Source organism: Rutidosis leptorrhynchoides, chromosome 6, assembly GCF_046630445.1.
Source record: "Rutidosis leptorrhynchoides isolate AG116_Rl617_1_P2 chromosome 6, CSIRO_AGI_Rlap_v1, whole genome shotgun sequence".
Taxonomy (NCBI): domain Eukaryota; kingdom Viridiplantae; phylum Streptophyta; class Magnoliopsida; order Asterales; family Asteraceae; genus Rutidosis; species Rutidosis leptorrhynchoides.
This window is the reverse complement of record NC_092338.1, coordinates 415,087,259-415,105,253: the sequence shown is the minus strand read 5'-3', so window position 1 is coordinate 415,105,253 and position 17,995 is coordinate 415,087,259. Positions and strand designations below refer to the sequence as shown.

The 17,995-nt window shown below is 32.6% G+C and overlaps 2 protein-coding genes across 2 annotated transcripts; one reads left to right on the top strand and one right to left on the bottom strand.

Moving 5' to 3' along the window:
* The first annotated feature begins 3,365 nt into the window (after positions 1-3,365).
* On the top strand, positions 3,366-15,683 carry LOC139855550 (fatty acid amide hydrolase-like). Its single transcript, XM_071844783.1, has 20 exons — positions 3,366-3,465; positions 3,586-3,695; positions 9,811-9,871; positions 11,105-11,298; positions 11,740-11,869; positions 11,992-12,069; positions 12,408-12,555; positions 12,814-12,926; positions 13,080-13,155; positions 13,232-13,303; positions 13,779-13,824; positions 13,918-13,992; positions 14,081-14,161; positions 14,263-14,366; positions 14,450-14,542; positions 14,659-14,727; positions 14,911-14,975; positions 15,051-15,112; positions 15,421-15,516; positions 15,600-15,683. Exons 1-20 carry the CDS (start codon positions 3,366-3,368, stop codon positions 15,660-15,662), a joined length of 1,836 nt encoding a protein of 611 aa, XP_071700884.1. The 3' UTR covers positions 15,663-15,683.
* A 190-nt stretch (positions 15,684-15,873) lies between these two features.
* On the bottom strand, positions 15,874-17,329 carry LOC139855819 (uncharacterized). The gene is made up of 3 exons (XM_071845063.1): positions 16,880-17,329; positions 16,515-16,653; positions 15,874-16,208 (listed from the first exon to the last, which is right to left on the bottom strand). The coding sequence occupies exons 1-3, from the start codon at positions 17,237-17,239 to the stop codon at positions 16,024-16,026; spliced, it is 684 nt and encodes a 227-aa protein (XP_071701164.1). The 5' UTR covers positions 17,240-17,329; the 3' UTR covers positions 15,874-16,023.
* Positions 17,330-17,995: the final 666 nt, after the last annotated feature.

The window sequence follows — 17,995 nt, the reverse complement described above, 5'->3', positions numbered from 1 at the left end:
AGTCCCACTTTTACTCTTTTTGAACTTATATTTGGGATGAGAAAACATAAACGATTCTTTTGAACTAAGTGAACACAAGAACGGGAAAACAAACATTCTACATACGAGTTTAGAACAAAATCCTCAATTCGATTATCATTAGTTACACTTGCCGGGTGTAAGCGAGAACTTATGTTATATGGCCATATGGGTTGACAACCCTCATCCTTGACGGTTCGCTACCGTCTACGGATGAAATATATTTTCGAGAATCAGTGTTGTTCTAGCACTAAGTGATGGGGTATACAATGGAAGGAATGTTAAGCTTTGATAATTGGGTGCTCGTGAAACAAACTTTTGGAATGTATTACTATTATTTCATTGATGCAAATCTTGTGGTTCACTTGTACTTACTTACTTAAACCTATGATTTCACCAACGTTTTCGTTGACAGATTTCTATGTTTTTCTCAGGTCCTTGAACGATACATGATACATGCTTCCGCTCATTATTTGATACTTGCATTGGATGTCGAGTATATGTGCATTTCATGGAGCGTCTTTTGACTTTACTTTAAACCGTGTCGCCTAGATTTCATTCGTATTATAACGTTGTAACTTAACTATTGGTTGAACAATTCTTGTAAACTTTGGGAACAATCTTTATTTTGAAATGAAGGCGACATAATTTGGTCAAACTTTGTCTTAAAGACTTATAATCAGGTAATGGGACCCACGTAGCCGACGCCGTCACTTGACGATTTGTCGGGGTCGCTACACTTACAACAGTGGCGTTTGTTTCTGTTTGTTTCTCTCCGAATACCACATCAAACACAATCACTGTTTCGCTTGTTATTACTTGAAACCCACTTCCTGTATAATGAAAATGGTGATTAGAGTTCACGATAATAACTGCGGAAATGTTATAATGATGCTATGATTTTGATGAACAACGGATTAAGTGATGATTGAATGATGATAGTGATTGTTGATGAAGATAAAATATAACGAGTAACAAGATTATGATAAAAGTGATAAGTGATAATATGATACAGTGTTGATACCGTAAAGATTAGATGATAGGGTTTAATGATAATGATGTTAGATGAGGTGGAGTGACAATGATATTGTGATGAGGATAAATTGACGAATAGTGTGATTATGATTATGTTAGAAAGCAGAAGATTAAACCGTTGTGATCAACAACCTCACAGCTGTACACCAATATAAAAAGTAGATACATATAAGCTAGTGGACTAGTAGGCTAAAGCTTGTGGATTAGTAGGCTAAATGGGCCTTATAAGATCGGGCTAATATAAAAATAATGATCCAATACAAAAGATAGTGATCCGATGCTAGTGCTAATAAATCTGGTTAACAGATTCACAAATTATGTAAATGGCGATGACATCATCATGATAATGATAATCTTATGATTAAGATAAGGATGCGATGATGAATAGGATGATAATAACGAATGGTGACGATGTCATAATATTTGATGATGATAGTTGGTTGTGATTAACCTCGGTTAAAAAATGGTTAAGAAGAAAAAGAAAATGAAAACCAATTTATAGTTGAGTTCGATATATATGGGTTACGAGTTTAAACAGAAAAACAAAATTTGAGGAGTGGTCTTGGAGTATTATCGGGTTAGCGGGAGGTCGCGGGTTCAAACCTGGACTTAGGCATTTTTTTTTAAAAGGGCTACTCCTTTGAGGTAGTTATTACTAATACTCTCATTATTATTATTTCATTATTATTATCACGAATATTATTATTATGTAATTACTAAAATCAATATCATAAATATCATTAACAGTAAAATTAATATTTTTACAAGTATTATTATTAATTTCATTGTTATTATCATTAATAGAGTTATTATTAACATAAGTATATTATTAATGTTATTATCATTATTTTTACTAATATTAACTTGGTATAATTTGAACTACTTATTTGATAAACAAATGAAATACATAAATATATATTTAACACATATAACATAACACAATATTTTATTATATAAAAGAAATATATGAAATATAAATATATTATTAATATAAAAAATAATATCATTAATAGGTTATATATATATAAATTTATTCGACTACGATTATATGTATTAATATATATACACAAATGATATAGGTTCGTGAATCCGAGGCCAACCCTGCATTGTTCAATGTCGTCATATGTATTTTTACTACAAAATACAGTATTGTGAGTTTCATTACTCCCTTTTTAAATGCTTTTGCAATATATATTTTTGGGACTGAGAATACATGCGCTTTTATAAATATTTTACGAAATAGACACAAGTAATCGAAACTACACTATATGGTTGAATGATCGAAGCCGAATATGCCCCTTTTGCTTGGTAGCCTAAGAATTAGTAAACCGATCTACTAATTGACGCGAATCCTAAAGATAGATCAATTGGGCATAACGAACCCCATCCAAAGTACCGGATGTTTTAGTACTTCGAATTCGTTTTTATCATGTCCGAAGGATTTCCCGGAATGATAGGGGATATTCTTATATGCATCTTGTTAATGTCAGTTACCAGATGTTCAATCCATATGAATGATTATTTTTGTCTCTATGCATGGGACGTATATTTATGAGAAATGGAAATGAAAATCTTGTGGTCTATTAAAAATTATGAAATGAATGATTATGATAAACTAATGAACTCACCAACCTTTTTGGTTGACACTTGAAAGCATGTTTATTCTCAGGTACGAAAGAAATCTTCCGCTGTGCATTTGTTCATATTAGAGATATTACTTGGAGTCATTCACGACATATTTTAAAAGACGTTGCATTCGAGTCGTCGAGTTCATCAAGAATATTATCAAGTCATTTATAGTTTAGATATACTATGAAATGGTATGCATGCCTTCAACTTTCGTTGTAATGAAAGTTTGTCTTTTAAAAACGAATGCAATGTTTGTAAAATGTATCATATAGAGGTCAAGTACCTCGCGATGTAACCAATTGTAATGTATTCGTCCAGATGGATTAGGACGGGTCACGACAAATTCAACTCATACATTAGATGTCTCATTATAATCTTCGTTGCTATTAAGCAACAACTTAAGTAGCATTGACTTAAGTGTAGTTATCAACGAGCTAAATACAAATCGTTAACTATAATCGTTGCAAACAATAGTTAATTAGCAACAATATTTGACCATTCATTAACGACATTCAAAGACAAAAAATATTGTTTTATTAAAAAAAATATATATAAATGCTCCGTATGAAATTAGAATACAAACATTTATACACATACTATAAATACACCTCTTACTTAAACCATCAACCTACAAACTCATCTTCTTCACAATCTCTGTCAATTTATCTATCTCGAGACCAAAAATGGGACTTTTAAAGGATAACGGTGTCTTTTACAATCCGGTTAACGAAATCGATTTTGGCCCCAACAGTAATAAAGTCTATCTCCATGCTGACGTCAAAGGTAAATTTACTTCATCTTTTTTTTTTTTATTTTTTTTTTTTGATTTCATCAATAAAAAAATGTATGAATGTTTTTAAGGATTTTCGATTAAATGATGATGCTAAATGTATGTAATTATAGCGCCACGAATGACTGGAATTTTTGCGAAGATATTCGCATGGTTTTTGGAATTGAAAATCTTCGGCGATGTGTTGTTGTATTTTTTGAAGAAGAATAATCGAATTCAAAAGGTATGAATCAATGTCTTACTACTTGAATGATTTCCTTTGTTTTGACTTCAGTGTCTTCCAAGACACTGAAATTAAACACCATTTTCGGTGTCTCAACTCCTAGTGCTCTTATATATCTATCATGGATTTATTTATGAATTTATCATGGATTTGAGTCTCTTGGAAATTGTTTTTTTTTTTTTTTTTTTTTTCATGATTCATACGAATATGTATTTATCTCTTTTAGTAATTATTGGTGATTTGATTTTTATAAAAGGAATATACTATAACGTTTTTAATCATATACTCCGCACAATAATTTTGCTATAGCAGTATAGCTAATACAGAGGATGTATTTTCAGAAAGGATATACACAGCTAATATAGAAAGAAAATCAAGAGGTACTACTACTTTTTACTTGAGGCTGTGTATTGAATCTGTACTAATAGGGCAACATTAGTAGCATTTGCAACGAAATCAAGTGTTTTTATTTTTCTAAATTTTGTGTTTAATGGTATTTATATTTGTAGCTGAAACTATTTAATTAGCATTATTAAGACAGCCGAAAATATTGATTTGTTAACATGTAATTTTCCTTGTAAAAAATTGATAATTTTTTATGTTCAAAGTGAGCTGGCTAGCTAGTAGATTTTTTTGTATACAAGTATACAACAACAATAATCAATCGTGCAAATGCGAAGTATAAAAAGGTGAGATTTAGACAATAATTCATCTATTCTAAAATATAAAAGAAGTCACTTCTCTAATCACGAGCTAAGAAAAAAAAAAAATTCAGCATCCACCGGAAGTGAATGTCATCCTCTTTCCACTACTGGGTAGAGAGATTACTTCCGTGATAACATCAAAAAAAAAAAAAAAAAAAGGTATTCTGTAGTATTTTTTAGATAACATACAAAAACAAGTTCAATTAAATTTGAGTGGATAGGGACCACTATAAAACATAAACACTTGTATTGAAATTTAAATTTTATCAAAATAAAATATGTTCGAGTGTATTTTAATACTTTAAAGTATCAAGTTATTTATCTTTTATCAAATGACAAATCTACAAACTTTGCTAAGAAAATACCTCAAAATATAACCAGTGATTAGTTAAGGATTGAACTTGAATCATTTTTGAAGATTCTAAAGCATCTAATCACTAGAGTATATATAAGTATAGTAATGAATATTTATATCTACGTCAAATTATCATATCAATTTAATCAAGTGTTTATTTGGTATTTGAAATAGCGAAGTATTGAAGTTTACTATTGTTCATCAAGTATCTAGATGTAATTTTTATACACGTGTTTGAAAATACATATAAAATATAAATAAATAAATAAATAAATAATTATAACTCTTATATAACCATCACCAAAATAGCCGCTGTTAACATCCTATTGTAATACTTATACATTTTTTCCTTTGTCTAGCTTGTGGCCTGTAAAATGTCATTCGTTAGTAGTACTATTTTAATTAATACGTAATATATATATATATATATATATATATATATATATATATATATATATATATATATATATATATATATATATGGCATCTAATTATATACGGAGTATACATTTTTTTTTTCTTCGGCCCCCAAAAAATGTAAAAAAAAATATACGTGTGGGTGTGTGTGGTACGCTCAACTCAAAACCATATTTTTCACAAACAGAAAAATGTGATGACATCGTTGGGTCGGTGTCAAACCTCATATTTTTTCACTTTCCCACTAATTTCGTGATATATCATTCCATTTTTAGATTATATTAGCCATTTAGGTTTCTAAATTTGATAGGTATTTAATATATACTTTATCATCATGGAGTGAAAACAATGGTCATTTTTCACAAAAATACATAAAATAAATATATAGATAAGATCTTCATTAACAAATGTTGGTGTATGTAAATGTCGATATTTATATTTCGTTGATTCTTAAACAAACTTGTGATGTCAACGTTGACACTTATATTGGATTTTTCTTTTTGAAAAACAATATTGGATAATTTGCCGAAAAATAACAAAATATATATATATATATATATATATATATATATATATATATATATATATATTTTGAAAAGCAAGAGAAATTTATTAAAAAAACCCGAGAGTACAGTAGTGCAATGGAGCATAAGACCCCAATTGAAACCACCAACATGATACAGTCCACGAAACTAAACTAATGATTTGCAAAGAGAGCAAATCACAAAAACACGAAAACTCAATAGACACTACTATTGACTATTACATATTAAGGTAGATACTCGGATTACTCAACCAAGAAAACCAATCGATTTTTTTCCTTTTTTCCCTTCGCGAAATCCACCCGAATGATTTGATTTGTATTTCATTCAGCGCCACTGGAGTGGTCCAACACTTGCCATGAAAGACCATATTGTTCCTTTTTTTCCAAATGAAATACGCACAAACCCATTCAACGGCTTGCCAAATTTTCTTGCCAAAGCTTGATGATGAAACCGGAAGATTGCCTCGTAATATTTCACCCATACTAAGATTAGAAAACTGACCCAAGTTCCACCACCCAAAAACACGATTCCAGAGATCCAACGAATGATTGCAGAAGATAAGAGAGTGATCAACTGTTTCTAAGCCATCGTCACATAGTGGACATCTAACTGAGTGCAAATCAATCCCTCTCTTATCAAGTTCCATCCTTACCAGCAGTCGCTTTTCAATTGCACGCCATACAAAAACCTCCAATTTTTTAGGGATTAAATTATTTTTCAATGTTTCTGTGATATTGCTCGAGATAGGCAGAACATGTTCGTCGATGATACACGATAACTCCTTTACAGTGAATAGACCAGAGGAAGCAAGAGACCATCTCCATTTATCACGTTCGCTGCAATTGAAATTAAAAGCAGATACGAAATTAATTATGTCAGAAAGCTCGTCTGCAGTTCGGCCAGAAGGGTTTCGGGCCCATTCCCAGATAAAAGTAACCCCAGAATCACCAAATATGATACGGTTATTAATAGTAATGTGTTTTGATTTTTCAAGGTGATACAATCTTGGATATCTGTTGCACAGTTTAGAGTTGCCAATCCATTGCTCCTCCCAAAAAGCTGTTGATGAGCCATCGCCAATGGATTTAATAAAGGAGCTGCTGAAGTTGATATTGCATTCGTCTATCTTTAAACCTGGAAGAATAATGTTATGCCAACAACCTGAAGAGGGTGGACGATGAGAATCAACCACCAACTCCAGGCCACCACCCGAACCATATAAACTACGAATAATTTTAACCCAAGGTGAATTGGTTTCGATTTTGAACCTCCACCACCACTTTCCCAAAAGTGATAAATTTTTACTTTTTAAAGACCCAAAATTTAACCCCCCATTCTCATAAGAGTTTATGACACCATCCCACTTGACCCACGAAATTTTTGACCCCACATCCGACCCACCCCACAAAAAAAGAACGTCTAATACTCTCAAGGATTTTTAACACTCGAGGAGGAGCACGGTAAAGCGAGAAGAAATACAATGGGAGACTATTTAAAACCGACTTAATAAGAACTATTCTGCCACCAAATGACATCGAACGCATTCTCCAATTTGAGAGTCTAGCTTTGAATTTATCAATGACCGGGTTCCAATCGATTACTTTATTCATTTTTGACCCAATCGGTAGCCCAAGATAAGTAAAAGGGAATTTACCAACTTGACAACCAATTCGATTTGCCACATGGTTAACTTCATTAAAATCCACACCAATCCCGTATAGACAACTTTTTTGGAAGTTTACTTTCAAGCCCGATGCTAATTCAAAGCATTTGAGTAGGTTTCGAATACTATAAGCATTTGGACGGGACCAATCACCAATAAAAATTGTGTCGTCGGCATATTGAAGATGAGAAACTAAAATTTTGTCGGCACCAATTTCTATGCCCTTAAATAGACCCTTATCCGTAGCCGCTTTTGCTAAGATATTAAGTCCTTCAGCGGCTATAATGAAGAGAAACGGAGAAAGAGGGTCACCTTGTCTTACACCCCGACTTATATTAAATTCATTAGTAGGTGAGCCATTGACAAGAATAGAGATTGATGCGGAACTTAAGCATGAATAGATCCACTTCCTCCATTTTTCACCGAATCCCATACACTTCATCACACCCATGAGAAAATTCCAATTTAAGCAATCGAAAGCCTTTTCAAAATCTACTTTGAATATCATACCCTTCTGTTTAGTTGATTTGAGAAACTCGATACTTTCATTGGCAATTAAAGCACCATCAAGGATGAATCTTTATTTCAAGAAAGCGCTTTGTTCCGGCCCAATAAGAGAAGGAATCGTTTTCCTAAGACGGTTTGAGAGAATTTTTGAAATGATTTTGTAGTAACTACCTATGAGACTAATAGGTCGATAGTCACCGAGACTCAATGCATCTACCTTCTTGGGGATTAGTGTGACAAATGAAGCATTGCAACCCTTTGAGAATTCCGATTTTTCCCAAAACCACACAATAGCATCTACTAAATCGCCTTTAATGATATCCCAAAATTTTTTGAAAAATCTCAAATTGAATCCATCGGGCCCAGGGGCCTTTGTACTCCCACAATCAAGAATAGCATCGTGAATTTCTTTTTCTTCGATTGGTGTTTCAAGTGTATTGGCTTCCTCTATTGTAAGAGACGGGTAGATGAGATTTTCAAGACTTGGTCTTTCGAAACTCAGTTCTTCAAAGATGCGTTTAAAATGGTTATGTGCTTCAAAGATGCGTTTAAAAATAACAATATATTTTTTACTAGTGAAATGACCCGTGAAATCACCAGTTTTTTTAAACGAAACAATTTAATGACATGTTTTAAGTATTAAGTGAATGTAAATGCTAATATTATTTATTTTAATGACCCGTTTGACTAAGAAACGTGTCGTTGTTTTTACAAATATATAGAGACATTTATTTTCGCATACATATGTAAAGTAATTAATTTTGTAAAAAGAATCCATATTTGAATATTAATAATATAATAATTATAATTATTATATTAAAATTAAATAATAATAATAAAGTCAGTATTTATATTTTTAATAATAATAACTATTATTAGTAATAATAAATTCCTTTTAATTTTTTTTTAGAAAATTAAAATTATAATTTAGGAGAGATCGGTATTTTCTTTTATAAAAGATTTCGTATTATTTTTTTAATTAAATTATATATAATTATGACATCATAATTATAAAAATTAAATAATAATTAGCTTAATAATGATATCATCATTTTAGAGTTTTATATCACTATATAAATGGATCAAATCTATGATTATTTTTACGAAATGCTCATTTATTTAAACGTAGGAATGATATGGAATTAAAAAACATTTTTTTAACTAGAAGAGAATTACTCTAACTTTAAAAGCCAACACTATGATTAAATAACTTCAAAACGCTCATTAACCTTTTCATGATAAAATAGTGTAGTTTACACTGATTTGATTCATACAAGTCCATTGGTTATAGTAAGATTTATATATATACATATGTATAGGTATGAAATTTTTTTTTTTTTTTTTTTTTTTTTTTTTGTGTCGGATTAGTTCACAAAATTACTCTTATCCGTCTCAAATTTGTTTGTTTTTCAATTTTACTATTTATATCTCACAAAATAATTGTCCTTTCGGAAAAATAAACATAACTAACGTAAATATCATTTGACTTTCAATATACCTTCATTACTACTTTTCATCATTCATTTTTTATATAAATTCAATCAAATTTACATTGAATATAAGTGTTAAATCAACATTTATCAAAAATATTTTAAATCGAACAAGGATTACTAGGAGACATTTTTTTTTAAAAAACGGAAAAACCAATAACAATAACATTTGACAGAAACTTAGATTTTGGTCAAATATTTCTTGTTGCAAAAAGTCCATGTCATTCTATTCTAAGTATGAAACTTATCCCTTTGTTTTAGGAGTGACAGCCAGTAATAATCATTATATTACAGCAGCATTTTGGGTATATTAGCTTGCATAAAACTACAAAAGTCAAGCATTTTTAGATTATGTCAAGAAAAAGAATAATCAAATCGATTTAACATTATTTTTTTTTATTGATTCGAAGTTGCATCGGTTTGGTTTTGTGCAGCTTGTTTCATTTGCAGTATTGGAAGAATCACCTCTATATGTTCCTTTACACCCTTATGAAGGTCAGCTTCATGGTTCATACCATCAAGAACTAAAAGATATTGCTATCTTATTTTTTTTTAAACGGCTTTAAATTATATAAAAAAACTAGCAAGGAGCTAGGGCATTACAAAGATAAAAGAGGGTTTTGCAACCAAGTATTCCAATTTAAATTAGCTTTCAAATAACGAGAAGAAAGCCAATCGAAAGAAGAAATAACAATATAATCGATAATTTGACATTTTTTAAATTTGGAAGGATCAAAGATGGAGCTGTTTCTGAAGCGCCATAAAGTCCAAAGCGTCGCCATAAAGTCCATCATTGAAGATATTTCTATCTTATAACAATGAAAACTCAAAAGGCATAAAGAATAAGTTATTTTATATAGATATATTATTATATGACAAATTGTTCAAAAAGATACTATAAAAGTCAAAATTTCCCTATAAAGGTAATGTCGCTCTTCACTTTGTCCAAAAAGGTAACGTGATTTCAAATTGGTGGAGAGAAAGGATTATAAATTAAAAACAGTTCAATAAAGGTAATATTTGTCAACATGTGAATTCACATAAACGCCAAATCATCAAATCTAATGAGGTGGTGCCACGTCATCAACTACTCAGATGACGTGTTGCCAAAAAATTTACTTTCTGGCCAAAAAAAGTCGCCGAAAATTTTTTTAGCCGGAAAATTCGATGACTGGCGTCGAAAAATTCAGTGACATGGCGTCACCTCGTCAGATTCGATGGCGTGCGCCTATGTGGATGTAGATGCACAAGTGGACGAATATTCCCTTTATTGAACTTTTTTTCAAATTATAATCCTTTCTCTACACTAAATTGAAATCATGTGACCTTTTTGGCGCCACCTCATCAAATTCGATGGCGTGACGTCTATGTGGATGTAGATGCACACGTGGACGAATATTCCCTTTATTGAACTTTTTTTCAAATTATAATCCTTTCTCTACAACAAATTGAAATCATGTTACCTTTTTGGGCAAAGTGAAAAATGACATTCTCTTTGTTGGGAAATTTTGACTTTTATATTCCCTTTCAGGTCATTTTGCCCTATATTATATTATTGAATAAGTTATTTATATAGATATATTATTGAATAAGGCCAGCTGGTATGAATTGATAAAGTGATCCTTTTATTTACATGTAAAACATCTTTTAAGGAAAACAAAATTAAAGAATAAGTTACTTACATAGATATATTATTTGACAAGAGAGAGCAACTATTTCATAATGCAGATGCTAAACAAGATGAAGAATCAAAATGCTTGGACTCTGGTTTATCACCAGCAGAAATAGTTAAAGAAGCCAAGGACTGTTTACAGTCTTCAGAAACCATACTTAACGACATAACTTCGGAAAAAGGTTTTTTTCGTTGGACGATAATGGATTATTCAAGAGCATATACATCGGGAAAGATTACTCCTCTGAAGGTATATTAACATTTCGTATGACTAATTGTTAAGCAGAAAGGATTCTACTTAGACGTGGCAATTTTGGCCCATTTCCAAATAAATAGGTCGATTCGTGTGATGTTTCACGTTTTAGGGTGAGGAAAAAGATTCTTTACAACGAAAAGGAATCGAATAATTCTTGCAGGTCGAAGTCAGATAACTGTTTTAATAATGCATAAAAACGTCGTTAATCAGTTTATCCAACAAATTTAATTATTTATAAGATACGGAGTACAACTTTGTATTTGGGCAAACCAACTTTTTATAACGTTTTATTAAACATTATAAAATAAAAAATAAAAAGTATTTAAGCTCAAGATGACATAACACCAACTGTATCTAACCCACCCATTTTGCCACTTTAGTTGAAACTTTTATGGTTTCATTGTTTTTAACTAGTTATATTTTTCTCTTTTTAAGGTTGCAGAGCGTTTAATATCTGCAATCATGCAATCTTCCACTCTAGGGCTGAATATGTCATTCTTCATTAATTATGAATCTCATGATATTCTAAAGCAAGCTAAGGAGTCAACTCTTCGGTATGAGAAAGGTAAACGTTAACATTTCAACGTTTCTAGTTAATACTCGAACTGACCAAAACACATTATAGATACAACCGAATGCAGAGTCACTTGGTAACTCACATTTACTGTTGTTCGTTGATGTATACAGGAGAACCGATTTCAGTTCTAGATGGAGTTCCGATTGCAGTCAAGGATGAGATTGATTGTGTTCCATATGCAACCACCGGTAATGTAACAGTGAGTGTTACCTAGCAGACAGGGCAACTTTGACCCATTAAAGTATGAACGGGTTGACTACGGTTCAACACTAACGCCTCAAATAAAAAAAAATTAGTACACGGGAACAGAAGAAATATTATTGTGATAACATACACTTTGTAATCTTATTTAACAAAGATATGTATCCATAAAACCGTTTAAGAGTTAACGTGACTGGACTCTATCATGTGTTGACCATTTGCTCAACCCGCTCATTTTGCCACCTAGGCTTAGTAGTAACTACTATGTATATGTCATGTCTATTGTAACTTTTAAGTAGCAAGAGTACATGATTGTTTGGTACAGGAGGTACAACGTGGCTGCATAAGGAAAGACCTTGTACAGAAGATGCTTTCTGTGTTAACCGTCTTAGATCATGTGGGGCCATACTCGTCGGAAAAACAAATATGCATGAGCTCGGCGCAGGAACTAGTGGGATAAACCCACATTACGGGTAAAAAAAAATTACTTGCTGTTACTCTGTATATCTTGAGCTATTTCAAATAACAAATCTTGAACATAGAGGTGGCAAAGGGAAAACCAATTGGGTCAGATGGGTTGGGTAATGTGTGAAAAGTGCCCCTTTTGTATTCGAAATGTGTCGGGTTGTGTTGACCCAGAATACTTAATTATCAAATCTTTAGAGATTAAATATAACTCAAAATGCGAATTCATAAGTAAACTCATTAATCTTTTGTTGTCAATGATGCAGGACATCCAGAAATCCATACGATCCGAAACGAATCCCTGGTGGCTCGTCTAGCGGATCTGCTGCCGTCGTGTGCGCAGGGTTATGCCCAGTAGCCCTTGGGGTTGATGGGGGAGGTAAACAAAACTCGAACCGACTTCAAAAAAAAAAAAGAAAAAAAAAAAAAAAAAAAAAAAAAAAAAAAAAAAAAAAAAGGAACCATTATTTACAAACAATGCAATTGCCACAATTGAGCTCATCTGTTGAACCATCCTATTATATTTATGTAGGATCTGTGAGAATGCCTGCTGCTCTTTGTGGTATCGTTGGTTTAAAACCATCATTTGGTCGCATATCACACTCTGGGTCTGTATTATATCTTAAATGTCATCTTTTGTATCATAAAACTTTAGAACTAATAATGTCAATCCTTTGTTTCTAGGGTTATACCGTTGAACTGGACAGTTGGAATGGTTGGAATACTAGCAGGCACAGTTGAGGATTCTCTAATCGTGTAAGTATTCTTGATCCAGTACTTTTCCACATACATCTAAAGGTGGCAAAATGGGTTTGGGTTAAAACATATCATTTTTAACATGGGTCATAAACTCATAACCGGTTGGATTGAATTGAGCCACCATCTCACTTTCGTCCATTTTCTTATTTTGCTAATAATTAATGTACTTAATAATATTAGAAAACTATATTACTAGCATAAATTATTTGAATATCATACAGGTCGTTAAAGACAAGAAATGTAACCGTCACACAAAATTCAGCCAACTAATAGTATAATCGATGTGCACGAGTCAAAACAATTTGCTTGCTTGATTTGAGCTAAGCTTTAAAAATGGGCCCATTTGACCCGTTAGAGTTATAACGTAGCCCAAATAAACCCATTTTCAAGTAAATGAGTAGGAATTACCACCTCTAGCTGTAGAACTGACATAATTCCGTGGCAACTTACATACCACTTCCATTGTTACCAGTTACGCAGCAATGAGCGGTGGAGCTGAAACAAGTGAACTCAATATGGTATCTACTCCACTTCTTTATCTCTCATTTCGTTAAAATTTAATTCTAAGACATCCAAAATTCTGAGTAATTCCTTTTCTATGTTAACATCAGCAGCCTAAACTATATATTCCAATGCTAAAGCCTTCGAAACAGACGTCTAGTATCAGGCTCGCTAAATACAACGAGGTTCATATCACCCACCAAACCTGAAATACTTTGTTTTTTCACATATTGTAATTTAATGCTGACACAAGTTTTCTTTTTCGTATACCAGTGGTTTAACGATTGCAGTGATGATATCAGAGTATGTTGCTTAAGAGCTCTAGATAGCCTCTATAAGTGCTACGGATGGCAGGTACTTAAATCGACTCTTAGTAAACCATCATCGTTTAACGTACAAGAAATGGGATTAATATATATTGCTTATTTGTTCTCTTATGTACCCATTTCTATAAGACTGTCGAAGTGACTATACCAGATATAGAGGTGATGCGTTTGGCACATTATGTAACGATAGGTGCAGAATGTTCTGCTTCTCTTGGTCATCTTTTAGAAAAACAGTACGTAACTAAACAACATCAATAACTATTTATACTCGAATATAATATTTAGTTGATGTTGATAATTATGGGAAATGTAACAGTAACAAGTCTGAATCGGGGTCGGATGTAAGAGTAGGAGTATCTGTATATGGTGCTTTTAGCAGTAGGGATTACCTGAATGCACAACGAATAAGGTACAGGTTCTTCATCAATCAACCCGAACAAAAAGAACCTATTCATTAGTAAATGGGTCAAAATTACCACCTCCACTAAAAGCCTCTAATTGTTTTTCTTAATAACATTGTTGAAGGAACCGCCTAATGAAGATTCATGAAAAGATATTCACTATGGCGGATGTCATCGTTACACCTACTGTCGGGTATAATCTTATTCTGAATCCATCTATTTTTGACACAAACAAATGCTAGATAGTTATTTATAGTCTATGTACCAGAAACTATGAACCAATTATTATGAACAAGTGAGCCTATGAATCATAGGCTGCACATAATCATTGTGTTTCCGATATCACAATTTGACTTCTTTTTCTTGTTCTCGATAGCGTAACAGCATACGAAATAAAGGATGATGTCCACGAGACCGGTGAACTAGACTACGTAAATGGAGGTATCAAGTTATGTTTAATTATTATTTTATTTATTGTTTAGTTAGATTTTTCACTGCAATCACTGTTTGTCTCAGCTGCACTTGTTCGATACGCAATAGCTGGAAATTTTCTGGGATTGCCGGCTGTGACTGTTCCGGTAAGTTGCACCAAGCTTAGATGCTTTTATTCGTAGACAAAGCAATATGGGTGGGTCAGGGTCAAAATGGGATAGGATGTTTATAGAAGTGATTCAGGTTGTAACAATTTTGAGTTATCAAAAATTACATTAAAGGGTCCTTTCAAAAAAAAAAAAAAAAAAAAAATTTACATTAAAGGGTCAAAGTTTACATGCTGATCGGTTAATAGGATATGTAAAAGGACTGAAATTTTTATCTATTTGGAGGTTCTTTGGATCATTAATACAAACTTCTACTAGTCCTAACTGACCTCTAAATGTTGTCCCAGGTTGGGTATGACAAACTTGGATTGCCAATTGGTATTCAATTTATCGGTAAGCCTTGGTCTGAAGCTAAGTTAATCCAGATTGCTCATGCAATGGAGGTACGTCGGCATACACTTTAAATATTAAAAATATAATTCTCATGTATTGAAAACTTAATGCCTAGTTGGCATGATTGTTGCAGGCTTTATGCAAGACAGAATACAGGAAGCCACAAGTTTATTATGATCTACTAACAGTGAGCTAAGAGCATCTTAATATTACCCAATTACAACGTTTTTTTAAAAGACTGGAGAATAACAAGTTCTTTCGAAAAATTGTACAATGTTGTAAAGGTTTAAATGTACTTATTATCATACAAATGTGTCTTTTTTTTTGTTTCTTATTTCCTTGTAAAAAAGACCCTCCAATTTAACAAGAAAAACAGGGTACATTGAACAAACAAAGGAAGTGCAAGATAATACAAAGTATACATATATATATTTCCTTGCGCTTCATGTTTCGTAACAAATAGATAAAGTTCAGCTTAGAACCAACCTCCATTTGCTTTAATAAAGATTCAGTAAATATACAATATAAATGTCGGATTTTGTACTAAGTAGATCACCTTAGGAAAGTGTGATAAAATCTTGCAAAGATCGAACCAAACTTGGAGGCCAGTGCTTTGTATCTTTTACATATCCGAGATCAGAATAATTTGGATCGAGAAGAGTTGCTATTGTAAATTGGTTTTCTGCAAGTACCGATGCATGCTTATCGGAGTATAGAGCCGCTGCTAGAGCTGCATGCACTTCTGCAACCACAGACACACATATTTGAATTTAATACAAACAAACACATAGATTTAGTTATGCAATGCATTTGTACATGAATCAACAATATAGTGCAACCCGAATGTAAATATATATGTGTAACTACAATTATGACCGCTGATGTAGTGCTGAAAATCACCTACATTGACCTGTTACCAACCCGCCCAACATGCCCATTTTACCACCTCTACTTCACATTCAGATGTGGCACAGAGATGATTTCAGTGTATCAAGATACTGACTGAAAGAATGGAAAGAGGGGAAAAAAAAAAGCGTTTATCGATTACCTGGGCTGCCTTTTAAGGATATGGAAACATCCTCCATTTCAGCTATCGCTTCGTTTTTGTCGCCAACCTCATATAAAGCTAACGCCCTACCAACTCTTGCATACTCAGAAAGAGCAAAGTCTTTGTATTCTCTTACAACCTAATTCAGGTCAAAAAATGCTAACTTTTCATTTTCAGACTAAAAAAGTAATCATTCTTGATAATTAATTATTACATCAATGGTAATAAAACGAACCATATTATCACAATTCACAACAACAATTCAATCTCCTAAAAAACTAAATGGTTTATACGTAATATATCCAATATACAAACCTACATATATCAAGGTATATATACATAGACAAAGTACAATATAGATATACCTGTGTGAAGTATTGAAGAGCTTGAACATAATCACCCTGTGCTTGAAACTCCCGCCCTTTTTCAAGAAGCTCAACTGCTTCCGCTACTCTCCGTGTCACTTGGGAGCTGGCGGATCTCTCTGCATCCGTAATCGGATCGAAAACTGATGCCGAAACAGTTGAATTCGAACACAAATTCGTTGCTAGAGAAATTGGGATAGAAAGCAACAGTAATTGCCTTCTTTGTATTGTTAATTGTGGTTTTTTGGATGACGATGATGAGGAGACGATGATGATTAATGGCTTTTTATTGAAAACAGGAATTAGGGTTTTGTTGGGGTTGAGAGAAAGATGTGAAATTGGTGGGTGACAAGCACCCATTGATATGGTTTTGTGGTGTTTGTTGAAAAAAAGTGTGAGATGACGATTAAAGTGGTAGTTGAACTGAATTTGAGTTTGTTACATCCATCCATTTTTTACTTGTTTGCAGACTTGGTACTTGTTAAAAATAGAATTTAGCTCTTCTCTATGTCCAACAAGATTACATCCATCCATTTTAAAATAAGGTCAAATTAGTAACCAAGTTTCCCTCTTTTCTTATTCCATTCTAATATAAAAAATGAGTGTTTCTTCAAAAGATAATAAAAATGATCTAATTTTAAATAATATATTTCATTTGAATATAATGCAAAAGTGTTTTTTCAAAAGTTAATAAAAAAATATGAGTGTCATTAACTTTTTCGGTTAAGTGCCACGATGACGTTCCATGTCATCAAGTTTATCCACGTGGACTTCTACATCATTTTCTATTTTCTTCATCTACAATCATAATCAAGAACACTAAATTCAAGCCCTAATAAGAACTCACATTAATAACAACGGTGTTCAAAGGTAAATTCTTCTATTCAAAGAAATCATCAACCGAAGTTGTGATGTGGTCCAGCGGTTGGTGGTCAGCCTCCTTTAGGGGAGGTCATGAGTTGGCTACATATTAAAAACACAATTTCATCTCTGCCATGAAGTAGCCACCCATGGCACCTTTCCCATATCGATTTTGGGGGGGGGGGGGGGTGGTAAAGGGGAGGGGGTTTTACTTGGTCGTGCCCTTGGATCGGTTTCAAGGTTTCCTCCCGGGCA